Here is a 19,128-nt window from a genome sequence, read left to right as displayed (position 1 = left end):
TAACCGAATTCCTCGGCAAGTTGCTAACTGAAGAACTCTTTTGCTTTTTTTTCCAAAAATGGGTTTCCTTATCTTCCCCAGATCATGGAATACGTATCCGACCCATCATTGAAACAGCAAGTAAAAGCTTTCCGCATCACTGGATTTTCAAACTACTCTGTTTGGTACAAACCCTTCGAGGCCTGGGTCTATGCGGACTTTGTCATCCATCTGGCTTCTGGCAGCATGCGTGAGGATGTCCAACGCGCTTTGAATTCTGTCTCGAACGCTGTGCACGATTTCGAGATTAAGGACACAGGTATAGAAGTCACTGATGCATGACCGGTAGGCCGCATGCGTATTCATTTTTAACTCGAAAAAATTTACGTTGTTTTACGGACATCTGACGTTTTAAAAACGAGTACTTTTCGCTCGTGAAGATTAACTTAACATTTTTCACGTTCCCATCTGGTACAATCGATCCATTTCACATTGATTTAACGTCTACAGACGTTAAATCAACGTGAAATGGATCAATTGACGAACTGGGTCTACATTGATTTGATGTCGTCATACATTTCTTAATGTTTAATAACAGTTCGGTGCATCAAACTGTGCAACTTGTGGCCCAACCTTTCTCCTGTAGGGCGTCTGCTATCATACTGACGTTACATACAGATTCTAAACCTACTAACTCTTCTACAATTTAAAATATCAAGATTCCATTTTGAACCCTGCATTCTGTTCATGTATTGTTTGGTGGACTTTAAAAACTTGAAATTTTTACGAACTGTGTGTATTGATTGAGGAGGATAGGAGAGTCTCAGCCAGCAAATACGTCCTTTTTTTTTTTACTTAGGATCAAAGTTTGCAGACGTTGAATGCATGTAAAAAAACGACTGATTTGCTGACTGGGATAATGGCCATACAGGAAAACCCGTCAGTTTAACGTTAAAATGACGTATTTTCATGTCTGGGGGCTCTTCTATCAGACCTTTTCTTGATTACGAGCTCCATTAGTGTTTTCCAGCACTTGAACACAAAAAGGTTTTATTTGCATCGATGCAACGTCGTTTCACATACATGCGAGAATGGCATGCAGTGTTGTCTTTTTTGGCATTTGTATAACGTAACATCAAATATACAATAATCTTATGTTAGCACATTCTACCCATTTTAGTTTGTTTGCATTTCATTTTTTTATGTTGTTTCTGTCAAACTAAAATTGCAAAGCTAAATTCAAAAATTTAAATTTCAGATTTTAGCTTTGCAATTTTTGCAATAATTCATCATCGGGAGATGTTTCGACGATGTATAAATAGTAAACAATATTTGAAGCAAGTTTTTATTAAAGTTGGAGCCATTGCCATTATGCCAGATATTGTAGCATTGACGCTGTTTAGATTTATTAAAGTAAACATAGCCGATGTTTTTTTTTACTTGATTTGAGTTGTGTAAAAATACGTTACATCTACGTCTAGCAATAGATTGATAATTTGTTTGCAAGAAAACGTTGCAATTCCTGTATTGCTAAAACGTCAGGCGACGTTAAAGCGACGTAAAACGACAACTTTTATTAAGGCCATTTTCTAAATTCGAACAACTAACTCCGTAATTTCGCTGTTCTTTGAAAATTGATGCTATAACGAGTCTGAGAAAGGCAATCACGAAAGTTGTAGAAAAGTGTGCGAGTACTCTGGCCTTGCAAGAACAGCCCAGCCGACCCAGATAGCAAAATCCATCATTTTTACATTGATTCAATGTCAGCAGACATTGAATCAATGTAAAAATGACGGATTTTACTGTCTGGGAACTTACCTTAGTTGGAAAGCCTAATTGCAAGAATTTTCGTAACTTAGTTTCATCAGCGATAGCATGTCATCTCGTGTCAGTTAAAATTGCTCTTGTACAATATCAGTCGCCATTGTAGACTCTGGGTCTGCTACTACTCGGTGAGTCCGATTCGGTGAGTTCCTAACCTCTAACCCTAAAACGGCAATGATAATTAGGCTACGGTACCCAATAATTTAAAAAAAAATTGAAAAAATCACCGAATCGGACTCACCGAAACGGGCCATTCCGGTAAACTCTGGCCCACTGCTTTTGCATTGGTATTCCGGAAAAAGATTATTTTTTGTTGATTGCTTTATTTTGTCAAACTCATTAATTTTTCTGCATTACTTACGCTTTAGTCGTCTAGAGTTTTGATTGACAGTCCTTACTACTTTGGAATAAAAGTGTATTTTTTTTTTTTACTTTGGAATCAAAGTTTTAAAAAAAAAGTGTATTAAAAGCAATTGAATACGTGAATTCATAAAGGGCTCAATTTACTACTAAGGTGTGTTTGAGATAAATGCGTATTATTTATTTTGGTCATTTGCTTTTGTATTGGAATTTCATAATGATTATGTGCTTGAATATACCGGTAAGAAGTATTATGCCTGGAAAGGTCATTCGATGAAAATTCTGTGGAGAAAGTATGGAAAAGTTGAGGCTCAATTGCTGCAGTTGAGCCTTTTTTTTTAAAATTAGTGGAAGTATTAAGGGGATGCTTTTTATCTTTAGGCTTAAAACAATTGGCCTTTTTTCAGCTATCATGTAGAAGACACTAACAAATATCAGAAAAACACAAAAAGTGAAATTTAAAAACATGGAATTATGCCCTTTTTGAATTCAATTATTCAATTATGAAAAGTCAACTTTTCAGGAGATGCTTTATATTTAAATGTTTGTTTTATCTTTCTCGTCGTCACGCTTCATCACCCTTCAGCATACTGTCATAAACGATTTTAAGAGGTTGATTTTTACATCGGGTTTTACATCGGTTAAAACTCGTTAAAATCGTTGTACCTGCTACATGAACGCGGTGCACTACTTTCCGTTTGCTTATTGTCTAACTACACTAGTTACTGATAACATCAACGTGATATTTACATTATTAAACTACTAACACGGTTTTACCGTGTGTCTTCAATTGCAGAATCCAGTGGAAACGGCTGCTTGTTTGGAGATGATGAAGATTGTATGGGATCTGGAGACGGAATCCAAACAGAGCCCAGCAAGCCGGTACCTTTAAACGTTCTTGTCAAACGGTCGTGTTCTTGTTGCTTTCGCAACGCACTTTTGTTGTCGACTGATTTTCCAATGACCTGTTTTTATTCTTGTTCCTTTGATTTTTCCTCTCACGCGTTTTTTTACGTTAAATTTAACCACTCATGCTGAACCACTTACAGACGGCCACTACTACGACGTCATCACATGCGACGTCATCACCTACAACGTCATCGGAGCTTCATATCACCATGGCAACAGCGAAACAAGAAGGTATTGTTTGTCTTGTCTTAGTTTAAGAAATTTGCTTTAGTTGCTAAGTCTAAAATCTATCCAGGAAAGCGCATTTCGCTTCAAAATTTCGGAACCTTGTCGGTTTATCATGGATTTTATAAATTTAAGACTTGGTGGTCAGTTCAACTTGTTGATTTACTACGCTTACATTTTAGTTACAACGTGTAAGATATTTGCCCCGCTTGCTTATCAAGCTTGTTGGATTTAACCACACGTGGCAAATTGAAAAGAAAATACCTTTAATTTTGTTACTGTATAAAAGTACTGAAAACTCACTTATGTGGCTAGTTCTCAGAAATGCAACCAAAACAGTTCTTTTACATCCTAATTTGAAGTTTTTGTGTTTATCTTGTAATTTTGCGACTAACTTGTCTTTGTTCATTAGATTTAGTATCCATGGCAACCGCTCGCTTGGGTAAATAACTTCTAATTTGAATTTTTTTTTTACGCCTTCAACGGGAACCCATGCAGAGGATGATTGCAAACGTTTTGTTCATTATTCTTGAAAACCACTTCACTGTTATTGTTCAACGTCATGTTTTCACCACTTCACACTCGTTTGATCAAAAATTAATGTCGAAGGGTCGGATCAACGTTTTCAAAACCGAGACAAAATACATTATAAATTTTTGAAATTTTTTTTCTTTATATTCTTCGTACCTCACGAAATAAGCGGTAAAAACTTGTTTCATAAGAAAGAAAAAAGCTTGAACGACCATTGGATTTTTCATGAAAATTCTGGCTGTAGGGTTAATGGGCCATCTTTGCATCTATTGCGCAGCCTATATATTACTTTGTCTTGGTATGATGTTGAAACTGTTGATAAGCCTATCCCCTCTCACCTTATATTGTCATTCATTCAGCAAAGACAAAGTTTTTGTTCAGTTTGTTTGTAAATATCACTGGTGAGAAATATGACGTCGTATTGGTTGTTTATTAGTGTTACATTTAACGTTGTTGCAACGTATCTGTGAACAACGAATGAATGTTGTATTTTGCTTGTTGGTGTTGATACAGAAATCGCTTCTTTGTTTATGTCATTTTGTTGTAATATGTCTAAGAGTGTAAGCATGCTATTTGAAAAATTTAGAGAGTTGATAAACAATTTTGGTTTAAAACATCCTCGCTTAAATTGCATTAAATCGAACGGATTTGAAAGATTGGATATATATGTGAAACACCTCTCTCAATGCATTTTCATAATTTTTAAAAGCCCTTGATTTAAAAACAAAATGTCGACTAATACATTGCAGCCGTCCTGTACAGCGGGAGAGGGACGTTTCAAACGGTGGATGGAGTCAAATTGTCCTACGACACTGCCCTGGAGGATTCAAGTTCTGAGATATTCAAACGATACAGCGCCATTATAGAAGCGAAAGTAAATCGACTGTTTAAAAAAGCTTGTGAAAAGCGAGACTTTTCATATCTGAACAACTTTTGACTGATGATTTTTTTAATTTGTTTGAGATGCAGTTGGCTCAGATGTAGTGATTCTTACTATTATACATTTTGTATAAAGTTAGTAGCTATGTTTAATACCCATGCTTATTTTGAGGGTGAGTATTAAATGTAAAAAAAGACTGATAAAGTAAGAGTACCGACAGAGAAGGAACCATAAGATCGTGTCCACCTTCAATCGTGTCATTGAGCGTGTTTTCAAGATACATCAGCATGTTTTTTTTGTTTGTTCTTGATGGGTGTGGAATGTGGATCCACCAAGCCTCGAGTAGTTGCTCAACGCTCACTAAGCAGCCTAACCGAATTCCTCGGCAAGTTGCTAACTGAAGAACTCTTTTGCTTTTTTTTCCAAAAATGGGTTTCCTTATCTTCCCCAGATCATGGAATACGTATCCGACCCATCATTGAAACAGCAAGTAAAAGCTTTCCGCATCACTGGATTTTCAAACTACTCTGTTTGGTACAAACCCTTCGAGGCCTGGGTCTATGCGGACTTTGTCATCCATCTGGCTTCTGGCAGCATGCGTGAGGATGTCCAACGCGCTTTGAATTCTGTCTCGAACGCTGTGCACGATTTCGAGATTAAGGACACAGGTATAGAAGTCACTGATGCATGACCGGTAGGCCGCATGCGTATTCATTTTTAACTCGAAAAAATTTACGTTGTTTTACGGACATCTGACGTTTTAAAAACGAGTACTTTTCGCTCGTGAAAATTAACTTAACATTTTTCACGTCCCCATCTAGTACAATTGATCCATTTCACATTGATTTAACGTCTACAGACGTTAAATCAACGTGAAATGGATCAATTGACGAACTGGGTCTACATTGATTTGATGTCGTCATACATTTCTTAATGTTTAATAACAGTTCGGTGCATCAAACTGTGCAACTTGTGGCCCAACCTTTCTCCTGTAGCGTGTCTGTCAAGTTGAAAACGGATTGATCTGATCATACTGACGTTACGTACAGATTCTAAACCTACTAACTCTTCTAAAGTTAACAACAATTTAAAATATCAAGATTCTATTCTGAATCCTGCATTCTGTTCATGTATTGTTTGGTGGACTTTAAGAACTTGAAGTTGTTACAAACTGTGTTTATTGATTGAGGAGGATAGGAGAGTCTCAGCCAGCAAATACGTCCTTTTTTTTTTTACATCGGATCAAAGTTTGCAGACGTTGAATGCATGTAAAAAAACGACTGATTTGCTGACTGGGATAATGGCCATACAGGAAAACCCGTCAGTTTAACGTTAAAATGACGTATTTTCATGTCTGGGGGCTCTTCCATCAGACCTTTTCTTGATTACGAGCTCCATTAGTGTTTTCCAGCACTTGAACACAAAAAAGGTTTTATTTGCATCGATGCAACGTCGTTTCACATACATGCGAGAATGGCATGCAGTGTTGTCTTTTTTGGCATTTGTATAGCGTAACATCAAATATACAATAATCTTATGTTAGCACATTCTACTCATTTTAGTTTGTTTGCATTTCATTTTTTTATCTTGTTTCTGTCAAACTAAAATTGCAAAGCTAAATTCAAAAATTTAAATTTCAGATTTTAGCTTTGCAATTTTTGCAATAATTCATCATCGGGAGATGTTTCGACGATGTATAAATAGTAAACAATATTTGAAGCAAGTTTTTATTAAAGTTGGAGCCATTGCCATTATGCCAGATATTGTAGCATTGACGCTGTTTAGATTTATTGAAGTAAACATAGCCGATGTTTTTTTTCACTTGATTTGAGTTGTGTAAAAATACGTTACATCTACGTCTAGCAATAGATTGATAATTTGTTTGCAAGAAAACGTTGCAATTCCTGTATTGCTAAAACGTCAGGCGACGTTAAAGCGACGTAAAACGACAACTTCTATCAAGGCCATTTTTTAAATTCGAACAACTAACTCCGTAATTTCGCTGTTCTTTGAAAATTGATGCTATAACGAGTCTGAGAAAGGCAATCACGAAAGTTGTAGAAACGTGTGCGAGTACTCTGGCCTTGCAAGAACAGCCCAGCCAACCCAGATAGCAAAATCCATCATTTTTACATTGATTCAATGTCTGCAGACATTGAATCAATGTAAAAATGACGGATTTTACTGTCTGGGAACTTACCTTAGTTGGAAAGCCTGATTGCAAGAATTTTCGTAACTTACCTTCATCAGCGATAGCATGTCATCTCGTGTCAGTTAAAATTGCTCTTGTACAATATCAGTCGCCATTGTAGACTCTGGGTCTGCTACTACTCGGTGAGTCCGATTCGGTGAGTTCCTAATCTCTAACCCCTAACCCTAAAACGGCAATGATAATTAGGCTACGGTACCCGATAATTTAAAAAAAAATTGAAAAAATCACCGAATCGGACTCACCGAAACGGGCCATTCCGGTAAACTCTGGCCCACTGCTTTTGCATTGGCATTCCGGAAAAAGATTATTTTTTGTTGATTGCTTTATTTTGTCAAACTCATTAATTTTTCTGCATTACTTACGCTTTAGTCGTCTAGAGTTTTGATTGACAGTCCTAACTACTTTGGAATAAAAGTGTATTTTTTTTCTTTACTTTGGAATCAAAGTTTTAAAAAAAAAAGTGTATTAAAAGCAATTGAATACGTGAATTCATAAAGGGCTCAATTTACTACTAAGGTGTGTTTGAGATAAATGCGTATTATTTATTTTGGTCATTTACTTTTGTATTGGAATTTCATAATGATTATATGCTTGAATATACCGGTAAGAAGTATTATGCCTGGAAAGGTCATTCGATGAAAATTCTGTGGAGAAAGTATGGAAAAGTTGAGGCTCAATTGCTGTAGTTGAGCCTTTATTTTAAAAATCAGTGGAAGTATTAAGGGGATGCTTTTTATCTTTAGGCTTAAAACAATTGGCCTTTTTTCAGCTATCATGTAGAAGACACTAACAAATATCAGAAAAACACAAAAAGTGAAATTTAAAAACATGGAATTATACCCTTTTTGAATTCAATTATTCAATTATGAAAAGTCAACTTTTCAGGAGATGCTTTATATTTAAATGTTTGTTTTATCTTTCTCGTCGTCACGCTTCATCACCCTTCAGCATACTGTCATAAACGATTTTGAGAGGTTGATTTTTACATCGGGTTTTTAACATAAAACGAAGAGTAACACTTCTTTTTACGTTAATATTTAACATACGTTTGGAGAAATTTTCAAGCTCTTTTCCTTCATTTTTTCAGTGTCGAACCTTTTATGTGATTTCAAAGTGATTTCCCATTTCTGCAGAACGTCTCTTATGTAAAGGCCGAAGAAATAACTTATTGAATAATTTGTATTTTTTCCAATCAACGCTTCAGAAAGTACAGTCTTTCACAGTAGGTTTAGCACTCGATCGTAAAATGAATTCTAATCCTTATTTTTGTTCTAAACAAACATTGTGTCAGTTTTTCGTGAAATAACGTTTTGTTTTTCGTAAACTTCATTTTGCAAATTGGCACGGCAACGACACTGTGAAGGGACAGATGTTATTTTTGCCGAATTACATTTAAAAATTTCTAATCATCCAATAATCAAAAGACGTATATCTATGTTTCAAGTGATGGAACCTTTGTTGTTTTCAAAGCATCGTTTTTTACCACCTATGTCTTTTGACCAAGTGCAAAGGTTCTTTTATAACAATGTGTACACTGTACAAGTGTATATTTGTATTGTATCTCTGCCCCACGAATTTTTTCCGGAGCATGCAAGGATTTGTAAGAATAAAAGAATTGACGATGCTACCAGTTGTGAAGGTTCACCTCTATCTCAGCGAATAAGGAAATCATCACTTGACGGAATTCAACGTTAAGTTATTTCTTTCACGGCTTCAAAATCGTTTGACTATCTCCGTTAGTCTAATGCTGTAAAAAATATGTAAAGGCGAGGAAATAGACGCTAACCTTTCGTTTATTATTCACTTTCATGTCTTCGAAGCGGATAATTTTATCACATAATAACTGACTTTTCCATCATATTGCGTTCAGAAGATTAGTTTTGTTAGATAGCTGGGTTATCTGTTTGATGCCAAACTCTGCACTTCATACTGCAACACTTTTGAGTATATCCATGGCTACCTGGTATATCTCTTTTACGTTGTCAGCAAAACTTTTTATTTTAAATGTTGAGGTGAAGCAGATGACATTAATTAACAAACCATCTTGATTTTCGTCACTGATTCTCATCAAAATAATTGTAGAAGACAATAGTGTGACGTTAGGGTAGAAATAATTTTACAATACCACAAACAGATAACAGACAACAAAATGGGATTGTTTAAATAATGTGATTCAATTCCACCATTTTGTTTATTATCTGTTCATCATAGTATGCTCTCAACTGCAAATTGATCTATGGATTCACGCTGATCACTGCACATAGGCACCTTTAGGATTGGATGTCATCAAGCATCTACTCTTTTGAATATTTTTCACTTTTCAAGTGTATTTTCTCGTTGCTTTCAGCATGAATGTGCTTGCTGACATTGACCTGGTCATTCCTTGCATGCTTCATTAACATCCAGCCAGCAAATCAGACCATTTTTACATTGACTCAACTTCTACACACGTTGAATCATTGTAAAAATGGTCTGATTTGCTGGACAGGCATTTGCACTCAACTTTGAACAATTTCATCATTCTTATGTTGATCTGACGTCCTAGAACGCCAGAACAACGTAAAGTGTTTTGCTTAATCTCAAAGTGATCAATCCATGCACTTGCGTGCCAATGTTTTTGACAGATTTCTTAAAAATAAAGCTTCAAAATTATAGTGGTGTCAGTTTCCTGATGCTTTGGCTGTGAGTTTTTGCCCTAGTCCGTGATTACTGATTAGCCGTGTTGGTAAATAACCCAGTGTCGTGTTGCGTACTGTTGCTGAGTGTGTTGGCTCTGCTCACAAGCTGTGAATGGTCTCTGTCATTGAAGATGGTCGTTTTGACATTGATGGAATCTTTCTGGGATGTTGAAACAATGTCAAAACGACCGTTTTTTTTAAGATTTGGTATATTGGTGTGGTTTGGCCAGTAGTTCTTATCCTTCTTGATTTGCCTGCCTTTTGGAAACTGTGGCAAGTTCAATGAAAAATTGTTGTAATGATATGTTCGCAATTACGTTAGCATGATTTTACGAATCGTGTTGAATAATTGATGACGTCACGCTTACGTAGACGTGACGTGAAGCCGACGAACATGAGAAATGAGATCACGCTGCAAAATCAATCACTGCACTTTTCATTTCGCCAGCACTTAATTAATAAAAAACACTCAGTGATTAATTTTTTGAAATTTCAATGGCTTAAAGTAATTTCTTGCAGTCTAAGTTGCACTCACGTCATTAATTACTCTTGATTACGTCACAATCGCCCAAGCGCAGTGTGCGCTGTTCATTATAGTTGCCGGCATCGATGAATGGAAAAGCTAAAGGTAATAAGGAAGACATTTAAAAATCAATAGCATTTTTTTTTGCATTTTAACAGATTTATCAAATTTTCTTTTTCTTGGCTTGGAAACAGTTTTTTGCTGTTTTAGTTTTTAAAGGGCGGGGAAACCCAAATTAACTTTGCGAGTTTTTTGTTTCAGCGTGATGTCATTGTGTACAACATGCGTTTTAGCAATAAAAAAATCCAAATTTTGTTGCCCTCGTCTCGCTAAAGCTGCTTTTGTTTGATACCCGTTTGCGAGGTCTCGTTGCGCATCAAGCTGTGATGCTGTTCGCTGTGACGTCACAAGGTACATATAGTTGTGGCCAAAAGCTTAAGACCAGACTTGATTTATGACGATTTTTGCATTACTTCAAAATACTGCATCAGATATAAGATGATGCATAAAGATGATGCAACTGAAACAATATCTGATGCAGTATTTTGAAGTAATGCAAAAATGGTCATAAATCAAGTCTGGTCTTAAACTTTTGGCAACAACTATATGTACCTTGTGACGTCACAGCGAACAGCATCACAGCTTGATGCGCAACGAGACTTCGCAAACGGGTATCAAACAAAAGCGGCCTTAGCGAGACGAGGGCAACAAAATTTGGATTTTTTTTGCTAAAACGCATGTTGTACACAATGACATCACGCTGAAACAAAAAACTCGCAAAAAGTTAATTTGGGTTTCCCCGCCCTTTAAAGAAAGAAAATTGAATTTTATAAAAAAAATAAACAATTTCTGTACGGTTATCTAACTTAAAAATGGTTTACTTGTAATAATGTTATTTGTAAGGGTTATATAGGATAATAATAATAAAAAAAAAAAAAAAAACTATAAACAAGCCAGTTGTCTAACTTGATGATGTGTTGAAAACGAAGATTATTGCAAAAATGATGGTATCAGTAGATCTCCAAAAAAACGTAAAAAGAAAAAGTTTCAATTTCGCAATAATGATAAAGCTCTTTGTGCGCAAAGTTCTGTCTGTTGCATGTTAGATGGGAGAGTGGCCTGGCTTCATCATGCTTCGTTATCCTTCATAAAGACTGTACGCGTATTTCTAATCTGCAGGTCGCTGCAGCAGATAGAATTTATTAACCAATCAGAGGCAAGATTTAAATCAGCTGCGGTCATGTGACTCATGCACGTGATATTGTGACCGTTTTTGCATAAACATTTCTGACAGAAATTAAGTGAACGTTTCGCCGTCGGCAACGTGGCCTAACGGTTTGAGAGTTAAAGTCAGGGAAGTAGTAACTTCGACGACGTGGAATCGATTCCCATCCCTGCCATCTTTTTTCTTCTACAATTACAAAACAAAGTTCAAAGCAAGATTCAACTCTCTGGCTGAGTGCTAGAAGAATCACAATGACTGCAGTGAGCTGGGTCACAGGGAATTTTGTTCTTTGTTAGAGCATCTACAGGTCAAAACACCTCATTTGTTGCAGAGACCTGCAGATTGCAAATACGCGCACCGCACAACTATAGCCATGTTAATGTCTAGCTGGGTAGCTTTTTCTAGTTTTTTTTTTATCAAATTTTGTTTCTTTCCTCTCTTTCGGCTGCCCGGCTTGCACCCACGCAAGCACATTAAGAAGACAGCAAATCACTTGTTCTTTACACAGGTTCAACGTTTGCAGACGTTGAATCTATGTAAAAAACGACTGATTTGCTGTCTGGGTAGTTATTTTGCGTTGAATCGATGAAGGTTAACGTTGGAAATTTGACTGCAAAGTAGACCGCTTAGCATTGCTTTTAGAAATAAAAAAATTCATTTAGAGATAACTGGCAGCACTAGCCTGATCGTAGCGCATTAATTTTCTCCACTGCATGTTTGAAATACTAGCAGGGGACAACATAGTTTTAAAGTCTCTAAACACAGGTAGGAAACTCTGAAACACAGTGTATGTTTTAACATCAATTTTATCATGAATTAAAAATAAGTTTTTGAAAAACGCTTTCATGCAATGAACCGATTCAAATTGGTTTAAAACATTTGGACGAAAATATCATCAAAACGATTTTAGTTGAAGATGCCACAGTGCTGTTGTTTTCTGTGGTTCTTTACGAGCGTGATTGATCAGCAAACTTGTATGGATTGTTTTGTGTTGTTTAAACGTTGTTTTACTGCTAACTTCAACGATACTCGGCCTTTTCTTCCTGGAGATTCAGACGTAAACGAGAGACCTTTGCGTCATCAACTTGGTTTCTGTGTTGTGATGAACTTTGGTTTTAAACTTTGGACGTCCTCCATTCCGCAAAGATTATCGTAAGTACTTTCAGGTCTTATGTGACGTCATTATGACGTCTTTTTTTGAGTTTGTGATGACTGAGATCGAGTATGCGAAATGAATGAATGAAGCTTGTTTGGATCTTTGTGAGGTAAATACTCTTACCCAGCTAGCAAAATTACACAATTTTACATTGATTCAACATCGAGAAACGTAACGTCAGCAATGTAAAATCAACTACTTTTGCTGGCCGGGTGGCGAATTTTTTTTTCCCACGAGATTTCTGTCTCATTGATTCTAGTCACTCTAAAAGTAAGATTTTCCGTAAGTGCTTTGAGAGATTGGTTGATTCAGAATGCGAAATAACTATTTGCCAATGAAATTCTGCAATGATAATAAAATATAAGCTTTCCCTAACCCTACTTTTTTTAAAAAGCTCTTGTGCACCGCAAAAATTAATTTAAAGAAAAAAAAAGTTTGACTTCGACGGGCGTCGAACCCTCGTTCTCACGATTACTAGGCAGGGTATGAAACCACTGAACCAACCGTGCCAACGAGAAAATGTTGCATCACACGGTTTTAATACAAACTTTTACCAAAATATGCGAATGAGACAGGAATCTCGTGGGAAAAAAAAATTCGCGGCCGGGTGGAAACTCGAAATAGTTTTTGCGTTATTTTAAGGTATAAATCTGCTGTACGCTATTCCCAGACAAGGCACAAATTGATGACGTGGCTTGAAGTTGGGGCACAAATACCAAACGTTTTACTTCATTTTGACTTCCACAATCGCGTATGGATTGTTCACGTTGAGGCATATTATGTTGAATGCAATAACCCGCATGTACCCAGCTCTGTATCAAACCAATTACTTTCTCATGTTCTTCGTTGATTTCTATTCTTGCGGCAACGTGTATTGTGATCTATTTGCACGTTAATGTTGATATCTGGCGGTTTGTTTGCAGATGAATCATGGGTGGTGACGTCAGAGGAACCTCCGTTGGTGAACGGACCGAAAAGATATACGGAAGGTAGTGGCCACCCAGACAGCAATATCCGTTATTTTTACATTGATTCAACGTCTACAGACGTTGATTTAAGATTCAGACGTTGATTCAGACGACTGATTCAACGTGTTCAAAGCGTCGATTTACATCATATGATCTTCATATGACATATGATCATCATATGACTTCTGTTTCAGATGGTGTTTGGTCTACTCCTCAATTTGGGGGAGCCTCTTTTGCTGAGTTACTTCTCCCCCCTGCGTTGTTCAGTTCCACTACCGTCACCATCACTTTCCGGTCCACTGATTCTGAGGGGTTGCTGGTCTTCTCGGAGCAGGAGCCGGGCAAGACAGATTTTCTTTCCTTGTCTGTAAACAGGGGCCGTGCGGAATTCAGGTTAGAATGTGTAATATAGTTATTGAATTGATTGAGTTTCGCTTTTAGCAGCATAATCGTTGCTTACTTCACAGTGTAGATTCTAACGATCTGTTTAAGCCTGATGCTGCAAATTAGTTGTGGTAATATCGAATTACACGAGCTTTCGGAACACAGTTCCCTCGTCATGTGCTATGACGATTGGTGTTGAATTCAGTGAGTGCTTCTTTCATGTGGCTCTTTGGTTTAGCTCAGTGGTTCTCAACGGGTGCGGTACCGCCCCCCAGGGGGCGTTTTGATTTTGCAAGGGGGCGGTATGATTACGTCGGCTTAAGGGGGGCGTTTAGATTATTAGGATGCATTCTGATTTTACCCATCTACCGCCCAACGTAACGATTTCGTCAGAGCTCGTATCTTCGTGGTAGCATTTCCTACCTCATACCTGGTGGAAAAGGGATTCACATGTGTTGTTCTGCTACATACCAAACAGCGAAACCACTTGACATATCCATAAGAGGTGATCTTCGAATGTTTCTCACTGGCTTTACACCGAATGTGAAGAAACTGGCACTTCCTTACCAAGCCCAAGGTTCACAGTTCACACTGACTACCAGTTACTGGCCTGTAGGCCTATACTGTTTTTATGCTCGCAAATATATATTTGCTTTTCATCAAATATAGTTACTAGTCTCTAACACCCTTACAGCTTGTTTTACCCTAACAGGGTGATTATCAGAACGTCCTTATTCTAATAGAAATATAATTCTATTTGAATAAGGACATTTTGATGATCTACGTTTTAGGGTAAAACAGGCTGTAAGGGTTTTAGAGACTGGTAACTAGCCTATATTTGATGTAATTCGCTCTGTTTGGCTTTTTGCTTGGCATTGAGCACTTTTTGTAGTATTAATAGTATTTATTGTTTTATATTCGCTTTTCGTAATCAATCGTTTTTGTTGTGGGGCGGTAAAATTTTTCCAGTTCATGAAGGGGGCGTTTGGCCAAAAAAGGTTGAGTAACACTGGTTTAGCTTGAGGCTGCCGGCTGTTGAGTTTCTGTGCTGTTAGGCGCTATTGCTGTGAAATTTTGTTGAATCAGTTGTTAGTAGATTAGGTGACGTAGTTCTTCCCTTTCTGCACGGTTGTTGATTTTTGGATTTTGCCTGCTGATGAATATGGCCTCTTTGAAACGTAATTGTACCGCGTCATTTTCTCTGGCAATAATTTTAAATTCAAAGACATCATACAACCCAATACATTTCGAATTTCCTTATATGAGCGACGACGCGGATCGTAAAATAAAGAAAGTCTTCAAAGACCTGGACTTGCCAGTCCGCCTTTTTCGACGCTCACGAACCCTCCGAAACGCACTTAAAAACCACAAAAATCCGAACCTTGCCGGCTGCAAAACTGCCAACTACGGAACGACGACATGACTTGTGTACCACCAAGAACTGTGTCTACGAGATCACATGCAAAAAATGCAGGAAAAGCTATATAGGCAGCACGATCCGCCCACTCCACTCCCGCATCAAAGAACACCTTAGCTCAGATAAAAGTTCGATCTTTGATCATCAACAACAGTGCCACGCCGACTTTGAATTTAAAATTATTGCCAGAGAAAATGACGCGGTACAATTACGTTTCAAAGAGGCCATATTCATCAGCAGGCAAAATCCAAAAATCAACAACCGTGCAGACAGGGAAGAACTACGTCACCTAATCTACTAACAACTGATTCAACAAAATTTCACAGCAATAGCGCCTAACAGCACAGAAACTCAACAGCCGGCAGCCTCAAGCTATACCAAAGAGCCACATGAAAGAAGCACTCACTGAATTCAACACCAATCGTCATAGCACATGACGAGGGAACTGTGTTCCGAAAGCTCGTGTAATTCGATATTACCACAACTAATTTGCAGCATCAGGCTTAAACAGATCGTTAGAATCTACACTGTGAAGCTAGTTATTGAAATTAGTCTGCAATGGTGGAGTGGGGCTACGACACGGGCCCAGTTGCATGTATCTGTGGCACCGAGCCCCAAACAGCGGACCACCTTCTTGTTTGCCCTCGGCTTACCACCCGGTGTAGTAAGTGGGACCTGTCAGTGTATAACTCCGTTGCGGAAGAATGTGTCAATCTGTGGTGTGTCAACGAACTTTAGAAGACTCGATAGAAGAAGAATTGAAACTAGTTGGACAATGAAAATGATGTAGACGTTTTGTTGCTGTGCGTAGAAATTATATTGTATTATAAAGTTAGCAACAGAAAAGGAATTGTATTACGTAGAAAGTCATAAAATATAGTATGCGTACAACATTGGTCTTGGAAGCTACATAATTATGTGCGTATATGGGAAAAAGACTTCAATTTTTGTGGAGTTTGCAGCCGCGTTGAAGGTGAAAGGTGGTGTCCTGCCAGCTCTGTAACATTGGAGAAAGTCCTTGATTCAAAACGACCTCGTATTTCACATGCACACACAACCAGCAGTTTGTGTTAAAAACAAGAAGTGCGGTATGATTCTTATTTGCGGACGGTAAGCATGGCGTAATGCTGACGGTCTTTCTCTGATGACAAAAATTTGTTGTAGATTCAATACTGGGTCTGGACCTCTCATTTTGAAGAGTAAAACTTTTGTGAACGACAGTAAGTGGCACACTTTAGTGGCCCGGAGGAACCGCAGGGAAGGGATGCTGAAGGTGAGCACTGTGTTGTGACGTCAACGTCACTTCATTTCAGAAATGCCTGTGACGTCACTTCAAAGATCAAATTTAGTGAGAAAAAATTCTAGGAACTTAAATATGGCAAAAAAATCTTGTTGTGTCAGATTATCTCATTTTTTTTATCTTTTGTCCCAGCTTGACGACAGGCCTGCCATCCATGGCACGTCGCCCAGGGGCACCAGTGGTTTGAACGTCGATAAGAATCTCTTCATTGGCGGTTTCGACCCGGTTATCCTGGACAGGTCGGTACTGAGGAAATATAAGGATATGCTCTGGCATGGCCCTTTCCGCTCTATGTTCGTGGCGTGTGGAACGAATGGCAAACTACCAAACACGAGAAGTTTAAATGTTTTCCGCTTAACTTTAGAGCCCTCGTCAGGAAAATAATCGAATGCATCTGAAGAAAGTAAAACCCAAGTGTGAATAATACTAAGCTACTATAGAAAATATCACATAAACAAATGTGCTTAAGAAGGGCTTTAAATTCTAAACGTAACTTTTATTTAGTCAAAATTTATTAATGTACTTTGTATTTTGAAATATTAGTCATACTACTTTTCTTTTTCTTATTCAAATAGATTTTCATCTTTTGATCAGTTGAGTGTTACTGCAGAGGAAGACTGATGACGCCAGTTGACGTTATAAAAGCTTTCGCTAATGACGTTAAATCTACTGTATGCTGTTTAACTCACAGTCATTTTCCAGTGTTGTCAAAAGCTTTGTGATTTCTCTTGTGCCTAAGAAATTTCCTTTCATGTTAATGATTTCTTAGTGTCCGAGACAAAGTTGAAGTCACGAAGGGGTTGACTGGCTGCATCAGAAGCATATCGGTTCAGGACAGAGATCTCATCTTTGATTCGACTTGCAGTAATTGCACCAATTCTGACAGGTAGGTTGTCTCGTTTCATCATTGCAAGGAATGCAAACAAAACTAAGCCTCAACACCAGCTCTTTTAGCATGATGTAAAAAGAAAAATTGCAAACGTTTTTGGCTATACATCCACTATCCAGCCCTTGCCAAACTTTTGAAAAAACTGCTTTATTTTGCTCAAATACTAAATTTTGGCGAATAAAATATGCAGAAAAACAGATCAAGCATTTGAAAAAAAGAAAAAGGGGTATTAGTGTTTTCTGTCATTTCTTATCTAAGCAAGAGATTTCTGACAGTTTCAAATGCTTGACCCTACCTGTGAAAACACCACCGGTTTTGACTTTCTTTAAATTCACTGTTATTTTGTAGGCTGGCAGGTTGTGGTTCATCCCCATGTTATCCCAACCCCTGTAGGAACGCTGCAAATTGTTTCATCACCAAACAGGCCGATGGCTTCACCAATAAGTGTGACTGTAAGGCAGGGTTTACAGGTGTGTACTTATGCGCAATTTGTCTCATAAATTTTTTTTCATCTTTTAAATAGTGTTCTTCACGTTGACAATCGTTCTCAACTCCCAAGAAAAGTGGTTTTGAACCAATTCATTCTTGGGGATTCAAAGTTTACCTTTTTTCAACTGCAGTTAAATTGATCAAAGAAAAGGAAACTAAATTAACCTTATACTGTACATATGGCCAAATATGCACTTTGATGCTTACTAAGGCTATATTAGATGAAACTGTTTTGTTGTGGTAATGAAAACAATGTACATGCTACCCCATTTGACCACGATCCATAAATTGTCCTTCAATGAGGATGAAAACGCATGTATCACACTCACCAATCTTCTATTGGTTAGGAGACTTACCCATTTCATGATTCAACCGCCATGTTTACCCACAGTATCATGAGTGGGATTATCTTGTTTTATGTGGTGTCTTTTCATCATTAGGTAAAACTTGTGAACAAAAACTAACTAATCGACTTAACGATCCTTGCTCTGGACACGGTTGCCATCCTGCATCCACGTGTATTCCTGATTCCGGAGGAGATGGATACAATTGCCAATGCCCATCAGGACTTTCCGGAGTGTTGTGCCGAGATAGTGAGTTAGTGTATTTAAAGTACCTCATTGCCTTATTTTCATTGTCGCATCGTCAACATACTTTCATGGCTCAGCATAGAGTCCACAAATACCCATTGTTCTGTAACCATTTGTTCCCACTTGCAGCGAGTGTTTGTGTCGCTATGTTGACTGATGTCATAAAACTAGTGCGTTCTAGACAGCTTTTGGAGCTTGTAATAATGTAGCCCGATAAGAGAGGTAAACAACCATGCAAGGGAAAGACATAAACACGGCTTCATAACTAGCGTCAGTGTTCGCTGCCATGACTAACACTGCTGGCGGCTAAAGGGAACGCTACAATCGCTACATACAATGCTGTTTCAAAAAAAACAAACTAAGCTGCAAGCTAAAGAAACGGTTGAATCAAAGATATTGTGCTGCTGATGACTTGCGTCGTTGTCAGTTAGGTGAGACGTGTGTCACGTGACCCTGTGTGGTGGACTGAATGATAAGTTACACGATCTTATTTGGTACACAATAGCAGTTGACGAATTTAGTGCAAAAATAACATCAGTTTATATTGAAGTCTAACGTAAGCTTTCGTGGCTGTTGCTGCATTGCTTGA

General features: G+C 37.7%; 1 protein-coding gene across 2 annotated transcripts in view; it reads left to right on the top strand.

The window, feature by feature from the left end:
- The window catches only part of LOC145778798 (agrin-like), a 48,101-nt gene that overhangs the window by 13,809 nt on the left and 15,164 nt on the right, over nt 1-19,128 (top strand). For both annotated transcript variants that reach the window (XM_082590382.1, XM_082590381.1), the window contains exons 21-32: nt 82-298; nt 2,960-3,045; nt 3,213-3,303; nt 4,578-4,702; nt 5,160-5,376; nt 13,426-13,491; nt 13,665-13,863; nt 16,436-16,544; nt 16,704-16,810; nt 17,341-17,457; nt 17,809-17,930; nt 18,390-18,542. In XM_082590382.1, the coding sequence (XP_082446508.1) occupies nt 82-298; nt 2,960-3,045; nt 3,213-3,303; nt 4,578-4,702; nt 5,160-5,376; nt 13,426-13,491; nt 13,665-13,863; nt 16,436-16,544; nt 16,704-16,810; nt 17,341-17,457; nt 17,809-17,930; nt 18,390-18,542 (1,609 nt within the window). The remainder of the gene's footprint in view (nt 1-81; nt 299-2,959; nt 3,046-3,212; nt 3,304-4,577; nt 4,703-5,159; nt 5,377-13,425; nt 13,492-13,664; nt 13,864-16,435; nt 16,545-16,703; nt 16,811-17,340; nt 17,458-17,808; nt 17,931-18,389; nt 18,543-19,128) is intronic.

Source organism: Aplidium turbinatum, chromosome 10 (assembly GCF_918807975.1).
Source record: "Aplidium turbinatum chromosome 10, kaAplTurb1.1, whole genome shotgun sequence".
In the NCBI taxonomy this organism is placed as follows: Eukaryota; Metazoa; Chordata; class Ascidiacea; order Aplousobranchia; family Polyclinidae; genus Aplidium; species Aplidium turbinatum.
The sequence above is the reverse complement of the archived record's forward strand: the minus strand, read 5'-3'. Positions and strand labels throughout refer to the sequence as shown.